Source organism: Camponotus vicinus, unplaced genomic scaffold, assembly GCF_025532165.1.
Source record: "Camponotus vicinus isolate PSW18456_S1 unplaced genomic scaffold, iyCamVici1.0 SCAF_2, whole genome shotgun sequence".
In the NCBI taxonomy this organism is placed as follows: domain Eukaryota; kingdom Metazoa; phylum Arthropoda; class Insecta; order Hymenoptera; family Formicidae; genus Camponotus; species Camponotus vicinus.
Genome location: NW_028141956.1, coordinates 1,782,949 through 1,802,429, shown reverse-complemented (window position 1 = coordinate 1,802,429; position 19,481 = coordinate 1,782,949). Strand labels below are relative to the sequence as shown.

Genomic DNA, 19,481 nt, shown 5'->3' with positions numbered 1-19,481 from the left:
AGCGAGAAAGTGGCCAGGATCAACGAAAAGTAAGTTCAACTGGCCTGAAGAAAAGCTTTACGTACAATAGTACGTAATGTCGGACATTTATTCACGCGGTTAGAGAATGTAATTAGGGCACGTAATTAAAATATACGTGATTAGAGATAGGCTTTCCTCGAATAATTTCACTTAATCGAGAAATAGGATTGTTAGGGCTATTAGGTGATCATTAAAATCTTTTAATTTTCCTTTTAAGAAGTAGAGGATTGTTAGGGCTATTATGTGATTAATATATTATATATCTTTTAGTTAGGTCTGAAAAAATTTAAAAATTAGGTGGGGAATTAGAGCGTTGAGTTTTGAATGGAAAGTTAGAGAAAAAGAGGAAAAGAACTTAATGGAAAAATGTTGGATAGAAAAAGTAAATATGGTAAATAAAGAATTGTATAGTAGACAAAGAGAAAAATTTTTCAATAGGAATGGATGGAGTGTAGAGGAAATCGAGAATATGTGGGATAGTGGTTTAAAGATTGAAATTGAAAATATGATAAGAGATAGAGAAAGAGATATACAGAGGCAAACGGTAGATAGTAGGATAAGGGAGGAGAGATATAATAAAAAATATAAAGAAGTAGGAGTAGGAATAGAAAGACCTAGTTATCTAAGAAGAGAAATTTTGGATATTGAGGGAATAGGTGACAAGGTAAGAGCATTATTAAGACTAAGATGCGGTAATTTGGAAAGAGAAAATAGGTATTGGATAATGGGAAAAGAGTATAAGGTATGTATATTTTGTGAGGAAGGATTAGATAATATAGAACATTATGTAGGGGAATGTGTAGAAGTGAAGGAATGGTTTGCGAGTCTAGGAAGTAATGTAAATGAGAGGATTCAAAAATTACTGAATGATGACTTGGAGGAAGAGAAAGGAAAAATCCTAGAAAGATTATGGAAGGAAAAAAGAGAAAAAAGAAAGAGGAAAAAGAAAAAAGTATATGGAACAATCAGAAGAGCTTATATAAGGTAGGAAAGAATTGGAAGTAGAAATAAAAGATAGGTAAAAGTAATAACGAGGTAAAGAAATAAACATAAAGTATAAAGGAAATAATAAGTTATAAGGTATAAATATAAGCGAAATATGTGATAATAAAAGAAAATGAAATGTGATACTATGTAATACTATGTGATATGTTAGGTTAAGATAAGAAAAAGTTAAAGCTTTGTAAAGGAATGTAAATTAATGTGTATATATATATATATATATATATATATATATATATATATATATGTAGTATATAGGTATGTAAATAGATATACATATGAGTATGCTGATATGGAAGTAAATAGGTAAGCACGTATATATATGTAAAAAGAAATGTAAAAGGTATAAAAATAGAAATATAGAAATATAGAAATGTATAAGAAGAATTAGCGACTTAGGTTTTAGATATAAAAGGTATGGACGGATGAATGTGTAGAATTTTTGTTACCAAGTTCCTTCTTGGCACAAAAGCTGAAGAATAAAGTAACTAACTATAACTGTACATATTATGTATCTTTTAAAGAATCAGGAAATGTAGGTTTAAATAATATTAGGAAAAACAGATTAATAAATATTTCAATAATTATATTATTAATATTAAGAATTTTTAAGGGGTCAATATTTTTTTTTTTTTTTTTTATAGATATTTTATTTATATAAGGATGAAAATTAAATTGTTAACACTCAATAATTGTTATAGTAATACGAATTATTTTGCGAAATTTTATGTACTTATGTAATACGAAATTTATGTACTTATATGTAATACGAAATTTTATGTATGTGAGAGCCCGTTAAATAGGTCCCGCCGGGGTGTGCATAAGGAGCATTTTCCCCATGTAAAAAAAAAAAAAAAAGATTGTTAGGGCTATTAGGTGATAATTAAAATTTTTTTGAATATTCCTTTAATGCTAAGGAAAATATATTAAAATTCCAATAATCTTAGGGATTAATCGCTAATCTTGTCTGGACTATGTAAAAATTTTTAGTAAATTTTATATTATAAAATATTATACATATATTTTAGACATTTTCGTGTAATAAATTATTCCATGTTATAAATTATTTTGTATTACACTTCAAATTATATTATATATTACATTAACTTTTGTATTAAATTCTATATTGAAAGAAATTAAAAAATTTTTGCTCCTCGATGGTATCTCCACCTTAACGAAGACATTTGCCGGGTGAGGAGGTTTTAGTACTCTAATGAACCTGAGAGCTATGCCGGCGGTAACATACGCCGATATTCATATAGACTTTTCTTATATTTAAGATAATTTTAGGTATGATCTTAAACAAGGATGGGAAAGTTACTTTTTAAAAGTAACTCGTTACCGTTACTCGTTACCGAGTAAAAAAAGTAACTCGTTACCGTTATTAGTTACTTATTTTTAAAAGTAACTAGTTATCGTTACCGTTACTTCAAAAGTAACGGTTCGTTACTTTTCCCGTTACTTTTAAAAAGTGTTAAAACAAGATAGAATTAAATAAAAAATTTACTTTGGTAATATTTTTTATTAAAATATTAATATAAAAGCAACAAATTCTTTATTTTAAATTTTCAAAACCGTAAAAAATTTAAAGAGATATAAATTTTAAAGCACTTAACTTGTAACTTCACATGTAAATAAAAAAATTTTAATTTCCATTAAATTTATAAATACAGCTAAATTTACATTCTTTTTGTGCTCTCGTCCGATATTACGTCAAACTTAAAAGCTGGCCAATCACATCCATTCCTCAGAAGAATGAAATAACTGTGATTGACCAATGATGTCATTAATCGCTTCAGAGGTGTCTGTGAAGCTAGCAGGACTATCTATGAATTTCAAAAAAATACTAAGAGTTGTGATAGCACTTTTCATAGTTCTACAGTTCCTGATAAAAATTAAAAAGAGTTCCGCATTCCTTATATTAAAAAATCAAAATCGAAAAAATGTGCTAACTATCTCGCGAATCTAGCACGACACTCTTCCATCCAAAGTACCAAAACGCGTTGAATATTATTTTTAGCAAGAGTTCCCGATAGTTCTGCTATAGTTCAGCCTATATATGTAATTTCAGATCGATATTCCAAAAATTAATAATTTTTTATGAATTAAAAAGTAACTGTTAAGTTCGTTATCGTTACTAAAAAAATGTAACTACGTTATCGTTACAGTTACAGAAAAAAAAATGTAACGCCGTTACCAGTCCGTTACTAAAAAAAGTAACTATAACGGTAACGGCGTTACTTCCCAACCCTGATCTTAAATATAAAAGTGAATTATGAATACCGACCATAGTTACTGATAGGGTCACTCATGCCGGACAGATCGAAGGGGAAGACTAAGAGAGATACCAAGATTATATAAATATTCGTTATATTAATTATATTAATATTTTTAAATAAAATGGAAGAAAAAGGGACAATAATCGAGAAAATAGAAAAAGGCAACTACAGTGATTTGAATATCTATACCTGAGAACAAATGTCCATAGAAAGTATTCTGATGGACTCTATAGGAAGGAATAAGCATGACAAGTGATGGTAATTTTTATGATGTTAACACAAAGGAATACAATAAACCATAATATTCCAAGAACTTGAAGAAGAGAATATATTGGATAGAAATGCATAGTGATTGGAAATGATTAGAAACTAAAAGACAGTATGCATACAACCTATTTATTAATAGTAATATTATTTTGTAATTATATTAAATTTTATAATTTAGTACATTGTATTATATAAAGTATTAAGCATAAAAGTATTATGCTGGTATGAAAATTAATAAAAATATATAAATAATGTTAGCTATATTAGAATGGAACATATGAATTCTTTATATTTTATACAGGGTGTCCGATTCCTGAGTGATCAAACGAAAAGTAGTAGTAGATTGGGTCAAACTGAGAAGAAAAGTCCTCTACCATTTTGCAAATTCGCAATAATTATTAAAAAATAAGCAAAAATGTCTCGGTACATGGGAAGCGGTAAACTGCTTGTAGTGTGTGATTATTAAGTGATCAAACGAAAAGTGGTGATAGATTGGATCAAACTGAAAAGAAAAGTCCTCTACCATATTGCAAAAATCGCAATAATTATTAAGTTATAGGCAAAAATGTCTCAGAGTATAAGAAACGGTAGACAGATCGCTTCTCATGCGCTGAGACATTTTTGCCTATAACTTAATAATTATTGCGAATTTTGCAAAATGGTAGAGGACTTGTCTTTCCAGTTTGACCCAATCTACCACCACTTTTCGTTTGATCACTCATTAATCGGACACTACGAGCGATCTACCGCTTCTCATGCGCCGAAACATTTTTGCTTATTTCTTAATAATTATTGCGAATTTTGCAAAATAGTAGAGAACTTTTCTTCTCAATTTGATCCAATCTACCACTACTTTTCGTTTGGTCACTCAGGAATCGGACACCCTGTATAAAGGAAGAGACTTAAAATATTTTGCAAATCTATATTTTTCGAGTCTTAATTATAAAAACTTCAGAAGAATCAGTGATTAAATTAACAAATTCTATACATATATTAATAATTAAATTTTTAAGTAATTAAAAAAATGATTGATAAATATCAAAGATCAGTTTACTGCTAATTAAGAAGATTTATAGAAATACGGTTAAAAATGTTTTTATCCCACAGCAGGCATTTTGTGTTTTGTAAATAAAAAGATATAAATATGACAATGAATATAGAAAAATATTTATTTCATCTTTGAATATTACAGTATCTTTCACGATTGAATAATTTATTTACTATCAATTTACATACATAAGTATCTTGTTATACAGCACTGGTGCGCTACCGGCATTTCGTGCACATAGCACAGAACAAAATCAGAAATTGTGCACATTATATATTACTCTCTTAGAACATTCATGGACACTGGCTTTGTAGTTCATGTCCACGTTTTTAATGTCCATAGAGGGAGTATCGCTTTCAGGGATCACCTAAAAGCAGGCCATGACATCTCTCACAATCAGTCTTCTCTCTGATGAGACAGAGTGTCCACGAATGTTCTCAGAAGGTAACACATAATGTGCACAATTTCTGGTTAAAAATTTATTAACATTTTAAAATCGTCAGTTATTATTTCAATAGTAGATTTGTGAAGTTATATTATGGATATTATTTCTTTTTAACAAAAATGTCAAGTAGTATATTCAAATAAAATTATTTTTTTTTATTTTTACATATTTATGATGCATAAATATTTGGAGATAAAGAAATATAGGCATAAAGAACATCTTTTATCTGTTATTTTTTAAAATTAAGTTTGAAGAAAAAAGAAAATATTGCTGATATATTGCTCATATAAAATTATTATACATAGAATATTGTATAGTCTGTTTAATAAAAAGAAAATGATAGAATCTCTCGTGCATTATATTATATAACATGTATCTAAAAAAGTTCCATACATAATTATATGTATATATATATATATATATATATATATATATATATATATATATAATTTTTTTTTTATTAGTTAATTATATATTACTTATACATATATTTTTCTTCTCATTGTCAGATTATATTACATAGTAAAAGGAATTAAATGGCACGCATTTTGTTATGTTCTAATTTAATAATAGAGAGAGTGATGTATAATACAAATCTAAAAAAATATTTGCAATTTATCTAATATATATTTCAATGTACATCTTTTTTTATTACAGCGTTTTAAATTCTTTCTAGAAATAGCGGCGGCGGATTAATAATAAAGGGATAGTAACAAAATGAATCATTCGTGTTTCTATATTTTTATTGTGTGTATGTGTTATAGTTTATAAAGACACATGTAACATTGAACGTAAAATATAGAGCCCTTTTCATTTTAATTGTTAAATGCAGACAACGTAAAATACATAGACGGAGACATAAATATCTTATAATTAAAAATGATTTTATGCGACATATAAGTTATATGATCTAAAGATCAAATAATTTTTTACGGTAATTAGTGAAAGAGAAATATAAACATTCTGTCACATTTTGTTTGAGATTAATCTATTCAGAGTATTTCATAAACAAATATTTTTTTGTTATCTATAATAATACTATGTATTATTAAAATTTAATTTTACAGTTTTAGCGCCTCGAAGAAATAATTAAGAAAGCTTTTTATATAAGATATAATAATATGTATATAATAATCATGAATCTGGTATGTTTGTATAAAATCTAGAAATATTTTCCTCTTTCTGAATTTATATATATATATATATATATATAAGAAAATATCTTATTTATGTGTGAGAGAGAGAGAGAGAGAGATAAAATAAGGAAAACTATATTCTATTTGATAAATTAAAATTTTAATGCATTTTTTTATAATCTTATTTTAATCTATCATTTTGAATATAATTGTATTTAATATGAGCTTTTAGAGAAATTTTAATTAATTTAATTCTCTAATAAGCACATATTTATGTATATTAAGTATGTCTAAAAAAATTAACTTGATTAAAATTAATTTCTTTGTATAAATCTCGTTGTATAATATATGCTTTAATGTTTAAAAGAATTATCGATTTAAAAGAATACGAAATAAATAAACTTATATTCATAAATTTAAATTCTTTTTCCTTCAAAAATTAATTTATGAAGTTTCCATTTTCATTCTAATATATATATGTATCTTTCTAATATATAAGTATCGTTTTGTATTTAAATATTGCTATGTTTATACAGCATCAAATATCAAATTGATTCTCGAAATGAGAATCCACTATAGATGTGTGCGAAATGCAACAATCTATTAGCGATGATAAAAATATTATTATAAATTGTCTCATTTAATGACTAACAAATCGCACAAATCCGCCCGCGGATTGAGTTATAAAACAAATTGTGTTTAATCGATTATCTCGATACTTTCATCAGGTACAGCTTCTTCTTGCGCATGATCCCTTAAATGTTGTTACATTTATTACATAAGGCTTTTCTGTCTATTATTACTAGCATATTAATCATAACGTTGTACAATATCATATATTTTTCCGACAAATATTATTTAATATATATTTTTGTTGTCAAATATAAAAACGAAATAAGTTACATTTGAAATTAATAAAAAGATGTGAAATCTAACTTATTTTGCTTTTGTAAAAAATTTATTTTTTTAATTTACTAAATTTTATATTTACTTTAACTAACTCTAACAACACACGCGTAAACAACATCCAAAAGACGTCCGGAGGACATCCAGAGAATATTTTATGTCTTCTGGATGTCCTCTGGATGACGTCTTTTGAACATGTGTGCTGTTAAGGAAAATAAAATAAAATATTTTGATTAGCAAAATGCGTATTTAAAAGACATTTCCTTTTAATGAAATATCTACGAATTATATTGAAACTTTCATATTTAATTTTTAATAACGGAATTCTGAAAATTAACGTATTTATACTTGACAAAAAGAATACATATTACATAAATATGTATATTTTATAAATTGAATCATATATATTAATCGCTTGTAACATGACACAGCAATATAAAGAATATATTATTATTTAAAATATAACGAATAGATCAATTTGCATACGTATACCTTGTCATATGAGATATAAGACACTTTGATACATAAATTCAAGTCATATTTAAGCAACCATTTTGTCGTTTATGACGTAATGCTCAAATATTTTATCTAATTTATATTTGGCAATTAATATTTACTATATGTGTGTGTACCTCATAAATATTATTACACAATAAAATTTATAAAATATTATTTGTTATTTTTACGTGTAATATATATTTATTTTCTTTTTTTATTATATATGTGAAATGTAATTAAAACATAATTAAATTCTATATAATTGAATATACAGAACAATGTTATAATAACATATATCTCATATTAGAATTGTTAACATAATATTTTTAAACTATTTTATAAGATTTATAAGATTAATTTTATTAACAAATTTTTGAGAGATATCAGAATATTTTCATAATCTATAATTTGAAAACATTATTTTGATGTATCTCTTATTATATATTTGAAAAAAGAGAAACCTTTTTATTAATGAAATTTATTCATTATTTGATTTTTCCATTTTAAGGCACGTGCTGTAATGTTAATACAAACGAAATATATATATTTTATATATGTGACAAATTGAAATATATTATTTGAAATATTGATGTTAGAAAAATAATAATTTAAGTAAGATGATTTTTCTAAAAAGAATATTTATATCATCGTATAATAGACTAAGGTTAAATAAGACGATACATTATTATGTCTGTATGTATTTTCGCTATTTTTACAACCGCGAAACTATTGTATGAGATAAAAAATTTTCATACATTTTATTGTATGTGTGTACAAATCATCTTGCACATATATAGAATATTTCAGAAATAGATGGTTAAACTTAAAGAACGTTTTCTGTTTACTGTAAAGATGAGAAAAAATCATTAAATATATATGCGTATGTGTGTACGATGATAAAAAAGTTCAGATTTTATAGAGATATTAAACATTAAATTGAGAAGAAATGCTTAGTTACTGAAAAATTATGTTGTGAGATTACAATTATTTCAATTAAAAGCGATTTTTGATAAAACAAGTGATTTACTTTTATTTACGATGTAAATTATTTACATCATAAAAAAAGTTAGGATATTATTGCAACAGCATACTTCTGTGACTAAATCGAATCGAAAAGTCCTTTATCATTTCATCTAGCGAACAGTCATCGAGATATCGTGAGGTAAGAATTGCAAAATTTGGCGGCGCGGCGTATCAATATAATCTCTTTATAATATATTCGAAAGCCTAAAAATATTTCTTATATGATACATGTTATAGCCTAACTCTTGTAATTAGTTCATAAATTATAACAACGTTAACAATATTTATCTTATATAGACTTTTAAATCGATGTCATGATATATACCTGGGTTATAATATGTACCTAGAGATTTCTAAGTCTAAGTACATATATATAATACATACATACATATATATACAAACATACATACATACGTATCCATTCATATGTAATATATATAAATCAGGGCAATACAAGCCGACAAGATTTAGGTGTCTCTGCGATATATCATACGCTTGAAATATATTAATTGCGATATTTCAATTTTATATTATAATACCTTAAATTAAAAAAATGCAACATTGATTTGGATTTTTATTAGGATTCTCTTCAATAAAATGTTGACTAAAAATAATGAAGTAGCAGTTTATATTTTTAATGTTCAATTTATAAATCCTATTTTTTAATAGCTACGTGCTAATAATTTCCAACAAAATACATATATGCTTGCCAGCTCGCATTGTCCAGTATATTTTTACTTAAAAGTTATGCATGTTTCGTATTTTCATTATTTCAAAATCGATTCTTGAGAAATCTTATCCTATTATAATACACATTTCTGATTATTTGGCTTTTTATATTTAACGGATGTACGTATCTATTAATCAAACTATTTAAGTCATAGGTATTTATTCTAAGGCACCATATTATCAATATATTCGTCGGTGAAAGACGCGACTCGCGAGTATAACTATCAACAAAGTTGTCGATAGAGTCGAAAGTCCCAAATCCGAGGCTCTTTCGTACAACATTAACAAGTGAAAAAAGTTTTCAATGATATTAAAAAAAAAAATCTTGTAGAAGCTAGCATATCACGCTTACATGTGAAGGTTCTGCTGATAACCTTCGACTTCGTTGTACATTTTCTTGATGGGATCTTTTGGCAAATAGTTGTTAACCGCTGGCGCAACTTTATTGTTGCCAATGCCGTTGGCTAAATGCGCTGCGCCATTTTGCAGCATATGCACCGTTCCGTTTACAGTGCCGTTTTGATAAATATGACCGTTCTGATGGATATGCTTCATATTATTCAATACGCCATTAGAGATGGCACCTACTCCTATAACAAGACAAAATAAATGTGAAAATATATTAGCGCTAAAACAAGAAGATGTGATTCACTCGTATACATATTAATGATTATTATTTATTGTTGGGATAAAATTATTATTATACTTTTGTAATGAAGAATATATAATATCACAAATCATCTTTTTCACGTCTCAGAGATAAATACGTTTATTTTACTTTATAAATTTATATTAGATAATTATACCTTGAGCAGTAATATCATTTATCTTTTTCGCCGCATCGATCCCGTTTCCAAAGTGATTAGACACGCCGTTGACCATCCGCTTGATAACATTGTTAGATGTGGCATGTTTGCTTTGATCGGTCACGGCGTGTACTCCGTTTGGGTGTCCGCTGATTGTTGATAAATCCGCATCATGGAGATTGTCCTCCTCTTTGCGACGTGTCCGATGCATCAATTGATATAATGCAGCGGCAAAATCCTGCTGCACGCTAGGTACATCTGTGTCTCCATCCACCTATCCGATAATAATTACACATTTTTTATAAAAACCTGGGTTTATAATCTTATCAATCTATAAATAATCGCGTAATTTTTTCAGCCATAACGGAGATAAATAATATTCTCCCTAATAAAAATATCTTTTTGTAACAATTTACACAATGTTTTATGTCAATCGTTTCGTCGATAAAATATTACAAAGTATCGTTTTAATTTCATTAAAATTATTTATACGTACAATTGTCAAACGATTATCGTTGTCCAGTGTCTTTAGCATGGGAAGGGACACCTCGCGAAAGAGCTCCAATCTTTTCCTAAATGCCGAAACACTGTCGTCCAGTCTTCCCCTCCCGAGTTGCAGCTTGGAGCAATCGAGTAGCACTAGCGGAGGCTCTTGTCCAAACTATTAATCATATTAATTTGTCAATGCTAAGTGACAATTATAATTCGCCCTTTTAAGATATCAAACGATGCAAATTTTACCTTGCTTTCGAATTCTTGCACTTGATTCAAATCCCTAGGATATCCGTCCATGACAATACCATCCGTGTCTCGATTAAGAAGAATCTGTTGCTCCACAAGTTGCATCACAATGTCATGCGGTACCATTTCACCCGAGACAATAGCGTCGTTCACAGCTATATTCGACGATGCCATCGTTCTTAACAATTCCCCGATACTTATGTGTAGCCAGCCGGGCATATTGCGAACGGCTTGAGCGCAAAGAGCCGCCTTATTACTCCCCGGTCCACCTAACATATGATATTACATGCGTCAGGATAAGTCACGCAATGAGCTTTACGATTAAAAAAAATAATAGAGAGAAAAAAAAGAAAAAAACACACTAACGATGCCTTATTTCCTATGATTTCGCGATCTTAATTTACATCAAATTATTACCTATCACCCAGATAAATGCTGGCAATCCCTTTCTCGGTTTATCAGCAGTTTTCAATGACGCATTTATGGATAGAGGAGGCGGCGTCGTCGTACTGACTTGTTGCTTCGATAGCGGTGGACTCGTAATCGATTGTTTTCTTCTTTCCACTTCGACCTAAGAACAATGAGACAGTGAAATGTCAGGCTGTTAGTCGACAGAATCCGTCAAAGGATACTATAAAATTTTAATGCTTACCTCGGCTTCTAGAGATTGAGGTATATCTTGATCACGATTGTCGCCGCTTGACATGCCGAGAATTCTAAGGACGGCATCTCGAAAACTGACGTAAACCTCACTCGGATTACGTTCTCCATTTACCTGTATATAGAAAATTTTTATTTCTATTTGAAATATATAACAAATATCAATGTGATAGAAATAAGCAAAAATTTTTAACCATAATTCATAAATCAAAGCTTATAAATTATATAACATCAAAAGAATTTGGAGTGATCATCAATAGCGAATTTTTTTTGTTTTACCTCAAGTAACATTCCGCTTTGATCAAAGTATTCCGCGACCGGCATGACGTTCCTGTAAAAATTATATAACTCCATTCTAGCTAATCCGATAATGACGTGACCGAGTTGAGCGCCGAAATCAATTTGCCTCTCCAGCACTTCTTGTCTCCACGATACAAGAATGACGCCATTGACGATTTTTATCTACAAATAATATTACATGTATATTGATCTTTAAATTTTTATTAATATTCAAACTGTTATTACCAGTGTTTTCCGTTATCTGGATAAAATTATCTAGATTTCCATCTAGATGCAATTATTGTTTATTTTATCTTTTATCTATATAATTCAAGTTTGTGGTATCTTTATCTGTATCTCAGATATAAGAAAAGTGATATCTTTTATTAAAACACATAAGATAATGTAATCAGTGTGCACTGAGTACAATTTTTCCAAACCATAGAAATTTACCGGCCGGCTACTCTAATCGGTCAATTTCAACATTTCAATCGTAATCGAGCCCGCAACCTATAGTGTAATACGGATTTAAAAGCGTTCTACTTAATGATCGCGGCACTCGTAAACATAATGTGTGTTTGTTTAACTTTTAGCGAACAACAAGGATAAGATGATTTTGCGAGCGTTGCGATTGTTAAGTGGAACATAGCCATAATCACATTGGTCGATTGACATTGACATTGTGGACACGGCCTAGACTCGTTATTATTGTCAAATGAATACATGCTTATTTTCTGTAATTTTTTGTCTCGAGTGTATTATTTTTATATATCCTAAATTATATGTCTTAAATATTATCTTAAGAGTATCTAGATAAAATATTTAACTAATACATTTTTTATCTAGATACACTCAAACCGAATTATCTTTATTTTATCTGAGATACATGAGTATGATTTATCTAATCTGTATCTAGATTATTTTAAGTTATCTAAGCGCAACACTGGTTATTACTTGCTTTACTAATCGGTTTTTTTGAATATTGTGCATAATTTATGTTAGGGAAGATATGACATATATAATTTATATTAGAAAAGATTTAGTTTTTTTGTTAAATTAATAAAAATATAAACCCATCAAAAATAAGATACTTACTTTTTCGGCATATTCCACCACGTCGCGCATATTTCGTGGATATCCGCTTACAAGAAAGACTTTGGCTCCCGGGGACATTTTCATCTCGAGCATGAGTACTTCTGTGACAGTCTTGCTACTAAGTTGTCCAAAATCCTGCATATCTATAACATAAATAGTTGAAATATATGACATTGCATGAATATAAACATTTTTCCTCTCAAAAAATATTTATAAGATATGATGTCGAATCAAAATATCAAGAATAATTTATATGCTTTTAGAAACCATGCAACATATAATTTATACCGCACACACGTTCACACATATGTGTAAATTCCAATATTTACGATTATAAAATATGACTATGAAGGAAAATTACAAACCATTCCCTAGTGTATATTGTTGAAGAAGATCCATCATGTTGATATGCGTTATTCCCTTTTTCTCTTGTATCAAATTGTCGCAATATGTCACCTTACCACTACCGGGGCCGCCTGTACGAGATAATCGTAGAACATAGAGTATCGCAAAAAAATCATTTTGTAAATAATAATTAATTCTAAATTTTCAATATCAGATTCTTTCAAGCCATCTAGTCTCATATAAAAATACAGATTCATAGAAATATCTTATGCGATATAGATCACTGTATCTCCAATTATAAAAGCGTAAAAAAAGCAAAATGATTGATACAAACCAAGTACGAATATAACGGGAACTTTTGGTATTTCGAATTTAACTGGACCAACATTTTGCTTTGGGAAATGTCCGTCTGGCGGAGTTGCCAAAAGACCAGCCTCGCCTCTCCATCTCCCTGTTCCTCGAGCATCGCTTTCCTCGAACACCTGCGATCCATTGTGCTGATCTGAAATATATTAATTTGTTACTTGATAAAAAAATACTATATCTACACACGGACGCACGATATTTTTTTAACACAGAAATGTCGGCGTCTTTTGAATAATTTATTTATTTTAGAAGAAGAAAAATTCGCTACACCTCTTTTTAAAAAATTATTGCTAAAGTATTAATGTATCACATCTCTCTTTCATCTTAATCAATGAAAAACTTCGATAGATATTTTTTGGAATTAGAAAAACCTTGATTACAATCTCAATTAATGTTAATTCTGTTTCCCTGTTTTCAATAATTACGACGAATGTATAAATAATAACAAAATGATAAAAATTTCAAGTTCGATTGAACAATTTACCGAAAAATCTAATTTTTTTCTTATTAGCATTCTACGATTATAAAGTTGGTATTATAACAATGCAAATGATAATAAATATTACTTTAAATAATACTATACTACTAATAAATATTACTATAAATATTTATTATGCATTTATTTTCCACTTATCATTGTCTATAAAGTAGCTGCTATATCGATAACATAACTTTAGTCTATATATTCGATTCATTTCTGTTGATTATGTTGCGTGACAAAGCCAAAGATAAAAGTGGAAGTCATAACATAAAATATGTATTGTTGCATTTGAAAACATTATTCGTTCACGTGACGCATGTGACATCAAGCTAATCACTTCGATTTATAAGTCAAATATTTACAATCTTAAATTATCGTATATACTAATTCAGATTTACTTTTATCTATAAGAAAACTCGTCATATTCATGTAAAAGTATAATGTAAGTGAATTCTACAAAGAATCGAATTCTGATATATGCTTCTACTTAAATAAAATTAAAAAATGTTAATTGATTTTCCTAGATATAGAAATTATTTAAGAAATATCCGTATATGTAAGAATCCAGTTGTTTTTCGCAAATAAAAGTATTTCATATTATTTATATTCTATCATTTTAAAAAATATTAGAATGTATAAATAGACAAATAAATGTGTATTTTAATACAGTATTAATAATAATTAATAGTAATAGAAATGTATTTTAATAGAGAGACTTTTATCGATTGTATTTGAAAATAAAAAAGGTGTAATAAAAAAATGAATACCTAAAGCTTATATATGATTAATCCGAAAATATATGGAGAATTAATGGAATCATTTTATTTTATACCTCATATAGTAAAGAGAATAAAAATTTTTAAAAAATATCAGGAATGTGTATATCAAGTCTTTTACGTTAAATTTTTACGTTAAATCTTTCTCTCGACAAAGAAACATTTATTTATTGACTGTTAAAAGTAAATACATTTTAATGTAATAAAAAAAAGTTACTTAAAATTAATTATTGTTTATTATCAATCAAATGTGATTTTACTATTAGAAATTAAACAGATCGAGAGAGAGAGAGAGAGAGAGAGAGAGAGAGAGAAGAATACAATCTTGGCTTTGTTACACAAACAAAAAAATACTTGTAGAAATACATACTATTCTATATTTATTAATTATATATTGTATAAAGTATTATTATTATTATTTTAAAAAATTATATTATTTTTATAAATATTTTTAACTATATTATACAAACACACACACACACACACACACACACACACACACACACACACACACACACACATATATATATATATATATATATATATATATATATAAACTTTTTATAATAATCTTTATTTCATTTCTTTTAGAAATATTTTTTTTGCGTCAAAAATTATATATGTTAACTTTCAAGTTGAATATTTTATTGTATATTATGTTAATTGCAATATAAATATTCAAAATATCCATTAATATATCCACTTTTCAAATGATGTGTATAAATTTAAAATTTTTAATTTTGCATGTTGCTAATCCCTTTAGCACTTATTATAAAAAGCACTATTATTCTACATCCATTTATTCTTTAATAACACTAATTAAACTATACACAGATGTATATGTTGTAAATTGAATCGCATGTATTTCCTGATAAATTTATTGCAATAGCGAGGAAAGACTTTCTGACGTACGACAATGTCACTTCTGCAATATCGATCGTAATAATATATTCGCGATAATCGTAAATGTTATTGTTGCGCGTCTTGTGTTCAAGTTTTTTGTATGTATTATGAAAAATCAGAATTTAGAATAGAGGAAATTATTTGATTTCCGGGGAAAATATTCTCTTACTAGCTTATTTCTATTTCAAATGAAAACGTTTTCAAAATTTTAAGATCAGGTATTTTTTTCAATAAAAACAAATTTATTTTTAAACAAATATTCTTTCTTCAGTCCTCCTATTACTAAAAGTAGTAAGATTATAATATAAAAAAATATTATAACATTAAATCAATTTACTAATGTATAATTTATTATATAATTTATTTATAATTATATAATAATAATATAATTATATAATAATAAATTTATTTATTTATTTTGTTGTGTGACACGAAATACATAATATTTCGACGCAACTTTATTTTAATATTTTTATATATAGAATAATAAATTAATTAATAAAGCCTTCTTTCCTCGAACAAAGCACTTAATATTTTTAAAATACTTATTAAATCGATTCGCGTAATTGTCAGTTCAAAGTTGAACTTTTGTTATATTATTTCATACGTTAAAAGATTGAAATCTCAGATTATTCAACTATAGAAGCTCACCATGAAACAGAGATCGCTAACTTGCATACAGTAATAATTAGTTATTCATGTACTAACCAGTGTCAAGGCAGATGCCCATAGTAAGTCGTTCGAGGACTGGCACAATCCTTCCACGGCCATTTACATTCACATGCTTCTGGCAGATGATTTCATCCCTGCTTCAATACGTGAGTTCTGAAGAATCATATGCAGCTTGTGACCTCACGAGACACTTTCACATTAGTGAGAAGTATTCCGCGTTTTATCGCTCGACAGTTTTTTTAATCGATTTCTTGTAATCGAAAATTGCCCCGACAAATGCACACTTTTAATTATCTTAGTTCGATCTGGTTTTATCCGTGGAATTTAATTTTCTTCGCTACAAAGCGACGTCCTAGTGACGGAGGCGTGTGCACTTGCCATGTGTTGATTCGCGTCGAATCTATTCGACGTAACTTCCTTAATAAACATTTGAGAATAAAACCAAGTAAAATCACTGTCCACATCGACGTTGCTTGTACTTTCGATGATTTACCCGACGAATCCACGACAAATTATTACAATCAGCTTCATTTCAAATATCATTTCATGTCATGCGCAACGCTTGAACAAGAGAATAACGAGCACCTGAAAACTATATGTCATCAATTTTACAATATGTATGACTTTCGAAAAACTTTAACTTTTTTGAATATTTGTTTTCAAATATATAACAGATTGTTCGTTTTAATAATATATTTTTTATATGCACGTAATATATTTATCTTTAGAAAAGTTCAAATTGGAGCGATAAATTAACATTTTACAACTATTGTTAAGTATCAAACGAAAAGAAAAGAAAGAAAAAATATCATTTTAAACAAATCTGAACAAATTAACATGAGTAAAATATTGAATGTGTATCCAATTAGAAGAATATTTTTGTAATATTATTGTAATATAATAAATTAATCAGTAATAAGAAACTTTTTTTAGAACAAAATCAGATAATTATATATTAAATTTTTAAAATCGTTTTTAAAAAAGAAAGAAAAGTATGAACAAAAAGCATATGAGAAAAAAAAAGAAGACTTACTACTTTTGTGTTTTCTTTAACATCATTTATGTTTTAAATACGTCGTTAGAACAAATTTTACTTATAAGATTTGTAGCAAAAAATGAAATAAATTATATGTATTTTTTTTTAATAATGTTAACAAATCTTTTTATGAAAAAATCCTTACTTGTCTCATTACTAATATATTGAAAAAGTTCTGAAAACTCAAATTATTACTATATAAATTTCTAATAAATACACAAATTATTTAACATTATATTTAATCAGAACTGTACGATAATCATTAAAAAATTAATTATTACTAATCATTACCAATACTTTTAATGAAAATTAATGAAAATTACTGGCCATTACTAAAAATAATGGTTTGATTTCATTATCATTACTTTCAGTAATGGAAAGTAATGATAATGAAATCAAACCATTACTTTTCATTACTTTTAGTAATGGCCAGTAATTTTTATTAATTTTCATTAAAAGTATTGGTAATGATTAGTAATGGTAATGAAAATCGTACAGCTTTGTATTTAATTAGTGTATTTTTATCGTGTAACTTTTTTCTCATTAAATATATTGTATGCATATACACAATATATACAACTTTCTGCTTCTTTTACATTAGTGTTAAAATTGTAATTATCATATGTATGTGCGCACGTGTATAAAAAAGATATTGACAAATTTATATAATGTGATGAAATAGAAAGACGCTTCGATGCAAAGCTCATTAACATTGCAATCAAGAGTCTATGTCATTATAGGAAAAAGTTAGATGGTTGTGTTTCGATGTCATTTAGAAGTTGAAAATATGAAATTATACCTAGCTTTACATAGTATTTAATAATTTCATGTGTTGATGCAAGAGATTATTTTATAAAGAAGAAAGATTAAAGAATATATATTTATATATTATATATATATATATATATATATGCATATATCAACACATGACATTATTAAATACTATGTAGAGCTAAGTATAATTCCATATTTTCAACTTCTAAATGACATCGAAACGCAACCATCTTCCATCTAACTTTTTTCTATAATAACATAGACTCTTGATTGCAATGTTAATGGGCTTTCCGTCGAGGCGTCTTTTTATTTCATCACATTACATAAATTTGTTAATATCTTTTTTACACACGTGCGGCTATACGATAGTTACGATTTTAACACTAATAAAAGAAGAAGAAAATTGTTCGTACAAACACTTCCTATGTTTTTAACTTGAATTATCTCTCAAAATTTATATCTCATTTTTTTATTGATCTCACTTCATCTAAATCTAATTGAATAATATGCTGTTACATTGCACATCGTGATTACGTTAAATAGCGTAATTTTAAAAAACTTTCGATTTCTACAGAACGCATACTATATTAAACTCTCTGAAGTAAAATCTTTCATCGCATTAATTCCAAGGACACAAACCGAATAGGTATCGAACAGTAGTTTAGCAAGAACGCGGGAATTTGCAAAATCGTAAGATGATGACTTTCGATCGAATTACCTTGCAGGTGCAAATGCGATTATATCGAGACCGAGATAAATGGGGCGCCGAAAACTTTCGAGTTCAACGATCGATCTCTCATCGACGAGGATAAATTCACACGTTTCGACTCGAAGGATTGGAGAACACACTTGAGCTTCCCGTTCAGCCGGAAGGACCGGCTTTGCGTCGCGCACGACCACACGAACGACTATGAGTCACGATGCTTTTGTGCAACCGAGTTTTTACGCCCTTAGCTTTCTTATACAATGCGCACGATAATGCTATAATGATTTGTCAGGAACGAATAGAGGTCGTGCTCGAATGGTAAGAACCACTTGTCGTCATGGATACAGCGCAAGCGCCCGATTCTTTTATACCCTCGTGCATGTACTTTGCATATAGTCGGAATAATGGACGTGCGAATACGTGTGAGTGAAGCCACATGTACATACGCGTGATGGGGTGTAATGTGGAGGGTTCAATGTCAAGTTCC

At 27.9% G+C, this 19,481-nt stretch overlaps 1 protein-coding gene across 3 annotated transcripts; it reads right to left on the bottom strand.

The window, feature by feature from the left end:
• Nucleotides 1–8,234: 8,234 nt before the first annotated feature.
• Nucleotides 8,235–19,481, bottom strand: LOC145966850 (adenylate kinase isoenzyme 5). 3 transcript variants are annotated; one of them, XM_083091242.1, is made up of 12 exons: nt 19,007–19,481; nt 16,515–17,070; nt 13,667–13,782; nt 13,301–13,411; nt 12,936–13,078; nt 11,841–12,023; nt 11,554–11,676; nt 11,319–11,472; nt 10,902–11,170; nt 10,657–10,821; nt 10,161–10,434; nt 8,235–9,944 (listed from the first exon to the last, which is right to left on the bottom strand). In XM_083091242.1, the coding sequence occupies exons 3-12, from the start codon at nt 13,725–13,727 to the stop codon at nt 9,703–9,705; spliced, it is 1,725 nt and encodes a 574-aa protein (XP_082947368.1). In that variant the 5' UTR covers nt 13,728–13,782; nt 16,515–17,070; nt 19,007–19,481; the 3' UTR covers nt 8,235–9,702. The 3 variants fall into 3 exon arrangements, with proteins under 3 accessions (XP_082947368.1, XP_082947366.1, XP_082947367.1); XM_083091240.1 differs by having other exon boundaries at nt 8,236–9,944; nt 13,615–13,782; nt 19,007–19,480; XM_083091241.1 differs by having other exon boundaries at nt 8,236–9,944; nt 13,615–13,782; nt 16,515–17,063; nt 19,007–19,480.

What these genes read in the sequence shown, in the direction of transcription:
- LOC145966850 (XM_083091240.1), bottom strand. Translation starts at nt 16,536, where the DNA reads ATGGGCATCTGCCTTGACACTG. An exon ending in GGGCATCTGCCTTGACACTG is followed by an intron (nt 13,783 to 16,514) that starts GTTAGTACATGA and finishes AATATATTTCAG; the next exon opens with ATCAGCACAATGGATCGCAG. An exon ending in TGGTGGAATATGCCGAAAAA is followed by an intron (nt 12,024 to 12,935) that starts GTAAGTATCTTA and finishes TATTATTTGTAG; the next exon opens with ATAAAAATCGTCAATGGCGT.